The 14,607-nt window shown below is 35.3% G+C and overlaps 1 protein-coding gene across 8 annotated transcripts in view; it reads right to left on the bottom strand.

The window, feature by feature from the left end:
• The window catches only part of NT5C3A (5'-nucleotidase, cytosolic IIIA), a 52,257-nt gene that overhangs the window by 10,335 nt on the left and 27,315 nt on the right, over nucleotides 1-14,607 (bottom strand). For 2 of the 8 annotated variants that reach the window (XM_049641668.1, XM_049641670.1), the window contains exon 2: nucleotides 5,184-5,238. The exons of 2 other annotated variants lie outside the window; for them this stretch is intronic. In XM_049641668.1, the coding sequence (XP_049497625.1) occupies nucleotides 5,184-5,219 (36 nt within the window). In that variant the 5' untranslated portion in view covers nucleotides 5,220-5,238. Of the gene's footprint in view, nucleotides 1-5,183; nucleotides 5,239-8,957; nucleotides 9,054-9,778; nucleotides 10,562-14,607 lie in introns of those variants that run through there. 4 more of the 8 variants (XM_049641666.1, XM_049641671.1, XM_049641667.1 and 1 more) reach the window with 4 other exon arrangements.

Genomic DNA, 14,607 nt, shown 5'->3' on the forward strand with positions numbered 1-14,607 from the left:
GATCTTGGCGTGGAGAGTTCAAGACCTATGTTGGGGGTGGAGCCTACTTAAAAAAAAAAAAATATTAGACCACCTGGGCTTAGGTTGCTACTAAGCCGGTTTATTCAGGATTTAGTGTTGCTCAACAATGTAACATTAATTATTGTTTCTTTTTTCTACCCTATCACAGGGAGAATGAAACTGACCAGAGTAAAACGTACAAGCACAGTGCTCTTACAGCACATGTATAAGAAGATGCAGGGTGTGTGTGTTGGGGGGGGGGGGGGGGGGGGGGGGGGGGGGGGGTTGTGGTTATGGGGCAGTTAATAGCTCCACAGTATGAAAAGATAGTAAGAGAACCTCAAATCAAGGTTCCATACTGGGTTGTATCCAGTAACCTTTATTTACTTCATATGCTATTATTCTGGGTATGTTACCATCAATAGTAGCATATGTCATGTGTATCACAGATATGGTCATAAAAAATTCCCTAGACCTTACATCTCTGCTCCAAGAGCATGTGACCAGTTAAGTTTCTCAGGTCCTCTGCTCTCTCTACATAATGACCAAAATTAGAAAATCAGAAAAGGCTAAAATGTTTTCCTAAGACTGAAAGATAAATGCAGAAGTGCACAGGAAAGAGAAATGCTAACATTAACACTTTTTTCCACTAATGAAAGATCCTACAATATACTTAATTTTAAAAATCCATATTTAGGGGCGCCTGGGTGGCTCAGTCGATAAGGCGTCCGACTTCCGCTTAGGTCATGGTCTTGTGGTTTGTGAGTTTGAGCCCCGCGTCAGGCTCTGTGCTGACAGCTCAGAGCCTGGAGCCTGCTTCAGATTCTGGGTCTCCCCTGTCTCTCTGCCCCTCCCATGCACATGCTATGTCTCTCTGTGTCTTTCAATAATAAATAAATGTTAAAAAAAATTTTTTAAAGCCATATTTAAATAGAATAGGATAACCTGCAATGCAACTAACCTACATACTGAGATTCTTCAACTTAATTGGACGTTAAAGGTGTCAACAGAATAAAGGTTACCTAAATATTCATTTTATAGTGATTTTTCAATAGATGAGAAAAGCAAATAGGCATTTATTCCTACATTCCTTTTCTTCATTTGTTAATCATTTAATTTGCTTAACAAATATTTACCTGTATCTACTTTGTGTCAGACACTAGATGTCAGAGATATGATGATCAACAGTACTTACAATGCTATTGCTTTCCCGCTGAGTTTTAGAAACTGTTGCTGTTTTGGAACATCACTTCTGTAGCTCCCTTACAAATACCTCAACTAGTATGTTCACTTCCTAACAACTAAATTCTGCTCTTACATCTGCCTTAACTGGCAGATGTGTAGTAGTCAGCCCATGTTTGACTTAATAACTAACCCATTACTGAAAACAACAGAAGATATGAAAGCAACAGCAGATATATGCCACTAACTATATTTTCACCAAGAGAATTAAACATTTCGGTGTGTCCATACTGACAAAGATGTCCTGTCTCGTGCAAATCACATTCTACAATACATTAATTAAAAAAACAAATTTTTTTCCAATAGGATAGTATAACCTGTTTCAGATAACGGATAGGAAAAAAGTACCAAGGCTACTTCAAAGGAAGCCAGTTTCTGCCAGGTTAAAAACTATTAGAAAGACAACCAGAGGATCGAGGCATTGATATCCCTGCTTCTGTGCAACACACAGCCATTCGTTTTCAGATAAATAAGTAGGAAATCCCCAAATAGCACCAAGGTGAAATCACAGTGATGAAAACGGACGAAAGAGCAGCAACTTTCTCCAAAGAACACAATAGGAAAGAGGGTGTAAGTGTAAGAAATTTTAAAATGAGAATTACATCTCTGCTTTGGGTTATATGGCAATAATACCTACATCCCTCCCTCCCAGTTCCACGATACACATATAATGTCACCAAAGTATATCATAAATATCTCTCAGGAACTTGAGATACTGGGCATTTTACTCAAATATTTTAGAATTCAACCTAAGAAATATAATTTTAAAATACTATATGAAATGTGTCAAAGAATATCAGAATACCAGAACATTAAGAAGTGTACTGCGGGAATATACATTCATCATACATCACACACTTTTGGTACCTCCTCAAATCCCTTCTTCCATATTCCTCTTGAACAAAAACACACCTATTTGGTAGCACTTAAAATAATGATACTTCAAATTTGAAAGGCGAGTTATTTTGAATTGTCTGAAAACTTTTCAACTTAATTTTATGGAAAATAAATAAATGGCTAAAAATGTCCATTACTTACAAACAAAAGAAAATAAATTCATTTCATAAGGCCATAATGTAAAATGCTGAAAGAGTAAAGTTTTCCTGACAAGAATCAGGGCATTTTGGTTGACTGGAGCCAAATCTGAATCAATGCTAAAGATGACCTCATAAAAACCTAAAATACATGTATTCTGGCTGATCTTTAATAAAATGTATTTGTACAGATGAAATGATCTCCTAATCATTAGTCTACTTCCTCACTCAAAAAAGCAGTGTTTTCTAAAGAAGTTGATTTCAAAGCTATACAGTTTTATTCACAACTCTACAGAAATATTTGATTATTTGATATTATCTTTATCTTGCAGATACACTGAGACAAGATATAACAGAGATCTACATGGTATAGTTACAAAAGTGTCCTAGTTTTACCTGTATTTTCTGAAAATGGCCCAGTAAAAATTAGTTTAAATGACTTAAAGATCTCTGTCCAAAATTCTTAGGGGAAATATTTTTTGTTTTCCAGTGTTCATATTGGGTACAAGCAAAAGATTTCATTGCTACATTGATACAAAGAAGGGGGCACTACAATTTTCATGTAGCTACATAGAAAGTTTAGATCCAAAGTCACCTATTCAGACTGGTACATTCACCCTCATACATAGATGACTCTATGATTTATTTGGAAGATTATGCATTACTAAATTATAGTGATAGCCATCTCCCCCTGCCTACCATATATTTGGCCTGTCTCTATATTAAGGGAGTGTAGGCCAAATTCTTTGATTCATTCACCATTTAATCATTAAGTACAAGGCAGCTCTGTAAGAAATACAAAAATTTTAGTAAGATAAACATTTTATGCTCCAAGTGCATGTTCTCTAACATGGTCTGTAATACAGGAGCCCAAATAAGTAATCCACTGCCCAGATGTCCAGATAAAATGCAAGAGGAACAGAAGTCACTGAGATTATTTGCGCTAGGGCCAAAAGAAGAACCAACTGAGCTAGGCTTTCAAAGAGAAGCAGGACTTGTATATGCTGAGATCAAGAGTCAAAGTGGAGGGTCTAATGTGGGAAAAAGAGAAATAGCTCTCTTTGTTTAGAAGTTTAGTGTACATGGAGGTGTGTGTGTGTGTGTGTGTGTGTGTGTGTGTGTGAAGTATGGAAAGAGATTTGGAGCCAGATCATAAGAAGTTAAGAATAACATCCAAAGGAGCTGTCAACCTAAAAGATGTTACCAACATTTTTAGAAAAGCAAAACCAAAGGTAAAAACTGTGCAAATTAATGCAATGAAAAGTAAAAAGTAAATAAATATGTACCTGTTTTTGGGGCTTGTTTTCCTTCAACAGTCTCTTTGTGGGTTGACTACAGTGCTACTTCCAAAGAAGACACGCTAGAGGGTTTTGGACCCAGGTAACAACACATTATACGGTAGGACATTCCTACATCACTAGTATTCATTTTGGTTAAAAAACATCAACTCAAGCAAAAAAAAAAAAAAGTTTGGACTGACTTAATTCTACATATCATAAACATTCAATAGCAAAGAATCAAATGCTAACCAGGCAATGGAAGCAAAGACCATGCTGAATGATGTATCTGGCTGAACCAATCAAAACTGCCCATGTTGGACTCTTCAACATACAAAAGCACAGCAATTTCATATGTTCTATCCTAATAGCAATAACTACACCGATGGCAGCTTAATCAGTACTTTGAGGCAGCCTTCCCTTCGTGTTGCACGCTGGATGAGGACAGCTAAACTGAACATAGAGATTTATTAATTGTGACACAAAGCTGTTTGCATGCTAAGTCATGTTCTGGTTTATAGACGCAAATAAAAAAAAAAGAAAGAGGAAGAAAAAAATAGAGAAGAGGAAGAAGGACAACAAAACAGAAAAGAAAATATAAGGTGATCGTGGGACAGTTGTCCTCTTTAAAAGAGAGGGGGAGATTTTGATTTTTAGGATTTTACCATGGTGAATATGGAAAAGATATAATTTTTTCCACACATGCAAATAAATGCTACTTACATAGTTAATTAACATTTACTGAGTGCTTACTTTATGCTATTAGGCACTTTACATACTTTTCCATTAAATATAAATAAGAACATTTCATTTATAAGATGAATAAGGTCTAAAAATCCAATGTATGCTACAGTGACTATAGTTTATAACACTCTATTGTATAACTAAAATTTGCTGAGAGTAGAACTTCAATGTTCTCCTCCCCACCCCCCAAAGGGTAAATATGTGAGGTGATAGATGTATTAACAAGATGGGTTCACAATGTATATCAAATCTCAAATCATCACATTGTATACTTTAAATATCTCACAATTATATATAATGTCTATTGTATCTCAATAAAGCTGGGAAAGAATATGAATAAAACAACAAGAGTTTGGTGGTTTCATACCATTTCTTAAAGGTGAGACTGCTGCCCTCATTCAAGGGTATCACAGCTCTTAAGGACTACATTAAGATCTGAAGCCAGCTCTGACTCCAAAACCTTTATTTTTCCTTCCTTTTCCTAATGTCTACAATGCAATGAACTCTACTGTGACACAAGAAGTTTTTTTTTTTTAATTTAAACATTTGTTGTTTTAATTCAGATGCTGAATATAAAATAACTCATGCTGTGTGCTTTAAGTGTGTTTTTGCTGAACAAGGAAAATTTAGCACAAAAAGGAATGGGGTAACCATTTCATATGCTGAGAAACACTACAATACACATTGTATTTCAAGCAAACATTTTTTCAAAGGTAAGGTGAAATTCAATTCAACAAATACTTGAGGTTCTATTGTGTGTGAAACATTGTGAAGGGAGATCTGGATAAAGTTACAGTCCCATAATTAATGATCTGGTTAGAGACAGAGGTAAAAGTGGTGAAGATTCACCATTAATAAATGGAACTGGGAATACTCAAATACCCACCATTTTCACATGCACAGCAGAGTCTTGATTAGGCATTTCTTGGTTATCCAATCTTCTGGATTTCCCCAGGTGATGTCACAGTAAAGGAGAGAGAAAAAAAGTACACGTGACATACATATATTTCAGGCTGTTCCTGCATGTTAATGACATAGTAAGGTGGTACTTTTGGTTTGATTTAAATACCAAGTTACTGAAGGCAACTTTTTTCCTTTCCTAAGAAGCTCAGCAAAGATTTTCTCTATCTCACAAAGGCTGGAGTTAAAAATCTGTGTGAAAAATTTGTAGCTCTCCCATAAGGACTTATATAGTGTTAATGAGATTTGAATAAAGAGTTCAAGTGAAAGTCTACATTTGCAAGAAAATGCTTTATTACAAGAATATTTTACCAACATTGTCTCTACACAGAAAGATGAAGTTTGTGGGAAAATTATGCATTACTATTACTGAATCAATGAAGGAATATATGAATAGAACTTAAGGAGAAACATAATACACAAAAGTCAAGTTTATTTTTTAATTGTCCCATATTAAACTCTTTAATTTTGTGAAATGATGTGACTAATATCTGAGGTGTGTCTGAATCTAGCAGTGTCTGGCCCAGAATAAGTATGTGATAGTGTTTGTTAACTGAATGATCATTTTACAGGTTTGGGTGGAATTTATACATATCAGTTTGTTAAACCAAAAAAAGTGGTTTTTAAAATATCTCTTAATAAAATAAAATAAAATACTTATCATTATTCTTTTTTTTTTTTTTTTTTTTCATTTTTGCAGTATCACTCTTAGGGAAATTTACATACTTTTGTTCCTCAATGACTTTACTTTAGGTAAGTAAAAATTTTTAACAAAAGCAGTACTTAAAAGGCCAATGTTAAGGGCGCCTGGGTGGCTCAGTCAGTTGAGTGTCCAGCTCTTGGTTTTTGCGTAGGTCATGATCTCATGGTTCATGAGTTTGAGCCTCATGTTCAGCTCTGCGCTCTGACTGTGCAGAGCCTGCTTGGGATTCTCTCTCTTTGCCCCTCCCCCACTCACGCTCTCTCAAAATGAATAAAACTTAAAAAAAATTAAAAAGTAAATAAAAAGGGCAACTTTATCAAAAGGGGAAAAACCTTTTTCTTAAAAGTTGGACATTATATATATGTTCTTTATAATTAAAATTTATTGTAGCATTTTCTCAAATTCTAAAATTCATTCCTCCCCCTTTCATTTTAAATGCATTAAATCAGGAAATGTCTTATAAAAAGGTATTTCCTGGCCCCCCTCCCCGAAAGGCTGTTTGTAAGCTAATGGTTTTATGATTGGTGGCATCTTAGAGCTAAGTAAACAGTATTTCCAAATAGTAAGATACTTCCAATTTTTCACATCTGAAAAATAATGTACTATCTGCAGAAGTATCTATAACTCATAAAAGCTTTGATCACTACCCTGAAAATGTAATTGTAATGGTAGTTTGGGGGTTAGTAGTCTTTAGATGATCATAGTCAAACTGAAGTAACCCTTCCTTTCTGTCAATCCTCATAAACAAAGAAGATGTCACGGAAGTTGCCTGCAAATCTGTTTCTTCATTTATAGAAACTAAAGCATACAATATGCTTATGGTTTTCCTTTGATGTTTAATATTGAAAAGGAGTCTACATTTGTCTGAAAGCACTATTTAAAGTACAGTAGAGTTGGGGTGACTGGGTGGCTCAGTCAGTTAAGCATCCAACTCTTGATTTCAGCTCAGGTCATGATCTCACGATTCATTAGTTCAAGCGCCACATCGGGCTCCACACTAACAGTGTGGAGCCTGCTTGAGATCCTCTCTCTCTCTGCCCCTCCCCTGCTTGCACACATGCTCTCTCTCTCTCAAAATAAACAAACATTAAAAAAAAATAAAGTACCGTAGAGTTTACAAAAACACCATGTACCCTGAAACATCTGAAAAACCCAAAGGAAAAGAGAATTCAAGCAGTGCAGAATACATTTTAATATCTGGGAATCTCAGATGTTTTTGTTACACAGAGCCAGGCAGCCCATTCCTCTTCACCACCCCACCCCCCAATTTTGCTCTTTTTGGAGCATTTATGTTTAGTAATAAAAGAAAAGGAAAAAAAAGCCAGTGTTATTTGAAAAAGTAACTGTCTTTCTCATGGTCTCTTCGTATTTTATTAAAAAAAAAAACACAAACAAAAATTTGACAATGGCCAATTTTAGGACATATTTTTGATAAGTAAACCTAATAGTTTATGGATACCATGTAAATTTCAACTGAACATCCTTGCTCTCCCCAATTCTCACTGGCCATCTGACCAGAATGTATCCTTGTTCAGAGATAATATCACATAAAGTGATACTGTTGTCCTAATACAAAAATCACCCCATTGTTTCTATCATTACAAAAGTGTAAAGACTAAGGCATAAATGCCAGCATTCTGGCACTATTCTAAGGAAGACATTGAAAATTAGGGCAGGGTATTTTTAAACCAATAGGCTTGTAAGCCTATACTTGGTATATAATGTTCTGGCTTACTTTGCCAACAGTCATCTGTTGCAGATGCTTCAAGAGAAGAGCTGTTGGAAAAAACACATCAAGTGTAGAAGACATGTTCAAAAATAGAAAATACTACCCTGCAACTATGAACTCTCTTCACGGGAAGTTTTGAAGTTTCAAAGTCTTTGGAATTTTAAATGTGGACTGTAAAATGTGGAAATTGGAATAATTACTTTGTGTGCCTTCACTATGAGGTTAAGGTCTCTGCGCTAACAGTGTTTATTACAAAGAATCTGAAGCAAGAGGTAAGAACTTCGCTTGAATAGCACAAACTGGGTAACTGAATTAGCTATCATGGTTATTTCCTTCTGAGATCATTAACTTTACCTTGAAAAGATATTTACAAATCAATGACTGAAAATTTCTACATCTATATGAAAAAATTTACTTGCCTTTATACAAGTTTTAAAGTATTTGAAGGCAAACTGAATACTTTTTAAAGGCCTACTTGACTCTGTCTTACGGGAAAAGTGAACAAGATTAAATTCATTAACATTGGTTTAAAAAGTTGTGAGGCTGCTTTAATTGTGATATTTGCAGAAACATTTACACTATACAAGAATAAGGTAAAGAAAGTTTGAATGGTAAACTGCACACTACTTACATAAGATGCGTATTACTATAATATGGACAGGGTATCAATCAGCAACAGTACTAAATTTCCAAATGAATCCATTTTTGCTACACTTTTCCAGCAACCTGTATTACTTATGATATAGCTTACGTTTTTAATAATGACACTTTCTTAGGACACGGAATAAAACTGTGAGTTTATTATTTCAGTAGCATTGTAAATCATTTTCATGAAGCATTTAAATAATTCTCCCTAATTAGATTTTCAAGGCAGCAGTGAAAAAAATATATACAAACTAGAAAGTGAAACTTTCTCGATACAGACATAAACCAAAAATGAAACTGAACATTCTCAGGTCTTTCCTAAGCCTGTTGGGGGAAAGAAAAAAGAAACGGAATAGGAAAAGGTGGGAAGGGAAGAGAAGGAGATAGAAGAAAAATAGATTTCAAAGGCTAGTTATTTAAAAATTGGGAATTTATACCAATTTCCTTAAATAGTAAAACTTGGTTTCTCGGTCAGACTTTTATGGACACTTAAGAAAATGCACAATTTCAGAGCTTAGAATTTATTCATATATCCTCCCACCCCCACTGCCTTAATATCTAATAGCATTTTTCAAGAGGAATAAACCAAGGCACATGGAAATTAAGTAATTTATACTGATTACCCTAAGGGTACTCTGAGTTCTTCTGTCCTTGAATTTGTCCTAGAACAACAGCATAGGTGGTAAGCAATATCCAGGGATGCAGGGCTTGGATATACACTGCCAATAAAAACCAAGTAAATTGCTTTAAGAAATGGTGTGCTTGCTGTATTACCTAATTTTCCTGATTAAAAAAAAGAAAAAAAACTATAAAAAATAAGGTAAATTCAATTATTTAAATCTAAGTTAACCATAACATTCTAGGCTTTTACAGTAATATATGTTTGAATCTTAATTTTCAATATACAATTTGTTATAAACCTTAGAGATTGTGATCCAGCTTTTATCAATTCCTAAAACACACCAATATAATTACACTCCATGATATCTTGGCTAAAACTCACAGGCACGTAATAAAAATTATCTTTATTACTAGCCATAATAAATGCTTCCTAATCCTAGGGACACAAAGCATAGCAATCAGCAAAATTAAGTCACAGAGCAACTAAATGAACAACAAAATTGGATCTTACAATGTTTTTTTTTTCCCCTTTGAGAAGAGATTTCTGAGGGTACTTTGCTTTTAGTTAACATTTATATGTGAAACAAGAAGCTCTTAAAATTAGATCCTATAAATTGTAATTTCTGAGACCCAAGGCACTGCAAGGTTATACATATTCATATCTTTGCAAATGTTAAAGTTTTGCATTTTACTGCTTTATTCTATTTTTATTTCCCTAATTTGTATTTTTAAATGCCTAAAATTTCACCAAGATACTGAACCAAATAAAAGATAAAGTTAAACAAAAGAAACTCATTTGTTTCCATGAACTGTACACACTTACCCTGAATGTAACCGGACCAGCTACACCAGCGAAAGAAAATTCTTCCTGTCTGAGAAGTACTAATATAGCACAAGGTGCAACTGAGGGCGGTTCCAAAAGTCTTGGCTAAGCTCTATGCAAAAACAGTCTTGTGACGCATTACTACACAGTGCTTTATTATGCTCTGGGTGACACTTGCTAGCTCTGAGCTAGTCCCCAGCCAGTCAACAGAAAATTATCAACTGAAATAATGTGACAGTTAAGAGAAAGTAAATCTGTACTATTAGAGCTGGCAACTTGCTCTGCAAAGAAAAACAGAGCCTCCATATTAACACTTACAAATACTCCCTTCCTCATCCTGTTTTTTGGTTGCCAGTGTACTTGTGGTATATGCATTTTTATGTATGAAATTATAGTGCAACAGAAGGTAAAACAAAATTAGGTTGTGGTTGCCAAGGACTGGGGGAGAGGAGAATGGGTAGCCATGGCTCAATGAGTACAAAGTTTCAATTTGGAAAATGAAGAGTTCTAGAGATGGATGGTGGTGATGGTTGCACAACCTCAGTGTATTTAATGCCACTGAACTGTACACTTAAAAATAGTTAAAACAGACAGGGGCGCCTCGGTGGCTCGATCAGTTAAGCATCCAACTTCGGCGCAGGTCGTGATCTCGTGGTCTGTGAGTTCGAGCCCTGTGTCCGGGCTCTCTGTGCTGACAGCTCAGAGCCTGGAGCCTGCTTCAGGTTCTGTCTCCCACTCTGCCCCTCTCCTGCTCAGTCTTTGTGTCTCTCTCTCTCTCTCTCTCAAAAATAAGTAAACGTTAAAAATATTTAAAATAGTTAAAATAGTAAATTTGATGTTGTATTTTATCACAATTTTTAAAAGATTACCTCATTTAAGACACATGAAAAAAATACATGATGCATTTAAGATACATGAAAAAATACATGATGCATGCTAAGTGGTCACTAGAATGTTATGAGCCTTTACTACAGGGCACTGGGATTTAAGTGATTTTTATTTTTATGTTTTTCTTCATATGCCTACACTGCAAATTTTATCAAGACCATGCATGGATTTGCTAAAAAAAATTTGAACACAATGAAAACTAAGTTTCATTGAAAATTTTGTTAAAAAATGGAAAAACATGCCTTTCCTGTTGGAAATAAGTGGTCAATCTTTTGTGAAGAAAAATATTTTTAACTTTTAAAGAGAACAAGTCTTGTTTTTAACTTGACTAGCAGGACTGCAATATGCTAATGCCATATGTCAGGGCCTCATAGATAAGTTATGCTTACCCCCGAGGAAGCTTTATCATTAGGAACATGAGGAAGCTACACTTTAGTAAATAAATTTTTATATCTGCCCTCTCTTTTCTATGTTCAAGAGAAATCGAACTCACGCAACATTTCAGTAATCAAATTTTGTGAAGTAGCATGCTCTATTAAAAACAAACTCCCAATTTTTGTTAACGAATTTTAAAAAGGCCACTAACAAATTATCCAAACTTGGTATCTACCAAAGGTTAAAAACTTGGCACAGCTATCTTATTTTAATAAGATGAGAAGACTTACAACAAAACATTCTTCTACAAGGAAAATCTTTTATACTCTACTAATGGAGGCTCAAGGGCAACCAGGTGATCCTTTTTAAAAATACTCTGTATTATATATGAATATTATGACTTAATTGTCCTGCAATATATCAATATAGGTAGCCATAATAAGAATTTTAAAGATACCACTTAGAAAGATGACTCAAGATAAGTCATTCTCAACAACAATAGAGGATGCTGGAGTCAGAGTTCCTTTTTGGAGGGCTATTTAGAAATACTATTAAAAACTTACATTCCTTTTGACACAACAATTTTATGCCCTAAGGATTTTATCCTAAGGAAATAAGGCAGTACACAAAGATCTAGTCGCCAAAGATATACAGCTGCCATCTAGTACACAAAGATACATACTACAGACTTGTTTTATAATACTGAGAAATTGTAAACAACCTAAATGCCCAATATCTAAATTATCATTAATATAAAAGAGGTGAATACACTGTGGTATACACATAAAATATAAGATTATAGTTCCCAACATTATTATTAATTGTTAAAATTTATTGTACGTTTACCATGTGTCAGATACTTCTAAGTCCTTGACATACTTCATCTCATATAATACTCATAACCCTATAATGTATGTGTTATCATTATCTTCATTTGATAGGTGAATTAATTAAGGCTATAGCTGGCAAGTGACAGAAATGGATTCAAACTCAGGTCTCTGACTTCAGAATTCATGCCTGTAAATCACTGGACAGTACTGCTCTATGAGATCAATATGGAGATGTACATGATCTACTATTGAGTGAAAAAAGTTATGAGAATATCTACAGCAAGAGTCCAATTTGGGGGGAGTTCTTTACACAAGCATAGTAAAGTCTAAAATAGAACACATAAGACAGTATCTGTGATGGGATTATGGGACCATTTTTTTTTTTCTGAGCTTTATACAATGAATTTCATGGGGAACAAAAAATGATTTAAAATGTTACAGTAGTAGCACAAATGTGTATAATCAGAAAAGAACGTTAAAAAATAAATTAAAAAAACACCTGGAGCTAGTCAATATCACGGACAGATGATTTGAAACAGTGTTTTCTTTCTTTCTTTTTTTTTTAACTTAAATCCAAGTTAGTTAACATATAGTGTAATAAGGGTATCAGGAATTGAATTTAGTGATCCATCACTTACATAACCCAGTGCCCATCTTAACAAGTGCCTTCCTTAATGCCCATCACCCATTTAGCCCATTCCCCCCATCCAACACCTCTCCAGCAATCCTCAATTTGTTCTTTGTACTTAAGAGTCTCTTATGGTTTGCCTCCCTATTTTTATCTTATTTTTCTTTCCCTTCCCCTATATTCATCTGTTTTGTTTCTTAAATTCCACATATGAGTGAAATCACAATCAACTCATCTTCAACAAACCAGGAAAGAATATCCAATGGAAAAAAGACAGTCTCTTCAGTAAATAGTATTGGGAAAACTGGACAGCCAAGCAGATAAATGAAACTAGACCATTTTCTTACACCATACATAAAAATAAATTCAAAATGGATGAAAGACCTAAATATAAGACAGGAAACCATCAAAATCCTAGAGGAGAAAACAGTCAACAACCTCTTTGGACCTCAGCCACAACAAGTTCAGACTTGACATGTCTCTGGGGGCAAGGGAAACAAAAGCAAAAATGAACTATTGGGACCTCATCAAGATAAACAGCTTCTGCACAACAAAGGAAACGATCAGCAAAACTAAAAGGTACCCGAAGGAATGGGAGAAGATATTTGCAAATGACATTTCAGACAAAATTAAATTTCAGACAATGCAATGCATTTTCAGACAATGCAATGATATTAGTATCCAAAATCTATAAAGAACTTATAAAACTCAACACCCAAAAAACAAATAATCCAGTGAAGAAATGGGCAAAAGACATGAATAGACACTTTTCCAAAGAAGACATCCAGATGGCTAACAGACACATGAAAAGATGTCCAATATTACTCATAATCAGGGAAATGCAAGTCAAAACCACAGTGAGATACCACTTCACACCTGTCAGAATGGCTAAAATTAACAACTCAGGAAAAAACAGATGTTGGCGAGGATGTGGAGAAAGGGGAACACTTCTGCTGTTGGTGGGAATGCAAACTGGTGCAGCCACTCTGGAGAACAGTACAGAAGTTCCTCAAAAAATTAAAAATTCAGCTACCCTATGACCTAGCAATTGCACTACTAGGTATTTATCCAAAGGATACAAAAATGCTGATTCGAAAGGACACATGCACCCCAATGTTTATAGCAGCACTATCAACAATAGTCAAATTATGGAAAGAGCCCAAATATCCATCAAATAATGAATGGATAAAGAAGATGTGGTATATATATGCAATGGAATATTACTCAGTGATCAGAAATAATGAAATCATGGGGTGCTTGGGTGGCTTAGTTGGTTGAGTGTCCGACTCTTAATTGCAGCTCAGGTCATGATCTCAGGGTTTGTTGAGTTCGAGCCCTGCGTCGGGCTCTGCACTCATAGACCAAAGCCTGCTTAGGATTCTCTCTCTCTCTCTCTCTCTCTCTGCCCCTCCCCCATGCATGCTTCCTCTTTCTCTCTCAAAATAAATAAATAAAGTTAAAAAAAGAATGAAATCTTGCCATTTGCAACGTAGAGGAACTAGAATGTGTTATGCTAAACGAAACAAGTCAGTTAGTGAAACAGTATTTCTAATGGGGAGACAAAAGCAAGGAATTCACCCAGTTTGCTCTAAAATAAAACAAAATACAGGGGCGCCTGGGTGGCTCAGTCGGTTGAGCGTCCGACTTCGGCTCAGGTCATGATCTCACAGCTCGTGAGTTCGAGCCCCGTGTCGGGCTCTGTGCTGACACCTCAGAGCCTGGAGTCTGCTTCTGCTTCTGTGTCTCCCTCTCTCTCTGCCCCTAACCCACTCGCACTCTGTCTCTGTCTCTGTCAAAAATAAATAAACATTAAAAAAATTTTTTTAAAAAAATAAAACAAAATACAGTATGAAAAGAAAGATGACTAGTATATTATCAAAGAGGTAGAAGATAGCTTTGGTGCCCTGGTGTTGTGTCCTGCTAGTCTAAGGAAAGGAGAGAAGAGAGGAAATAGGAGTACGGCTTCCTGACTACAGGGAACTTTTCCCACAGTTTAATTCCACCCAGTGGGTATAGGAACTGGGGGTTGGATGGGATGTCTGGTGGGCTATCCCTCCAAATGGGACTAACATTTTTCAAGCACTTTCTTACCTTGTGTGTCAGAGTCC

This window comes from Panthera uncia, chromosome A2 (assembly GCF_023721935.1).
Source record: "Panthera uncia isolate 11264 chromosome A2, Puncia_PCG_1.0, whole genome shotgun sequence".
Lineage (NCBI taxonomy): Eukaryota > Metazoa > Chordata > Mammalia > Carnivora > Felidae > Panthera > Panthera uncia.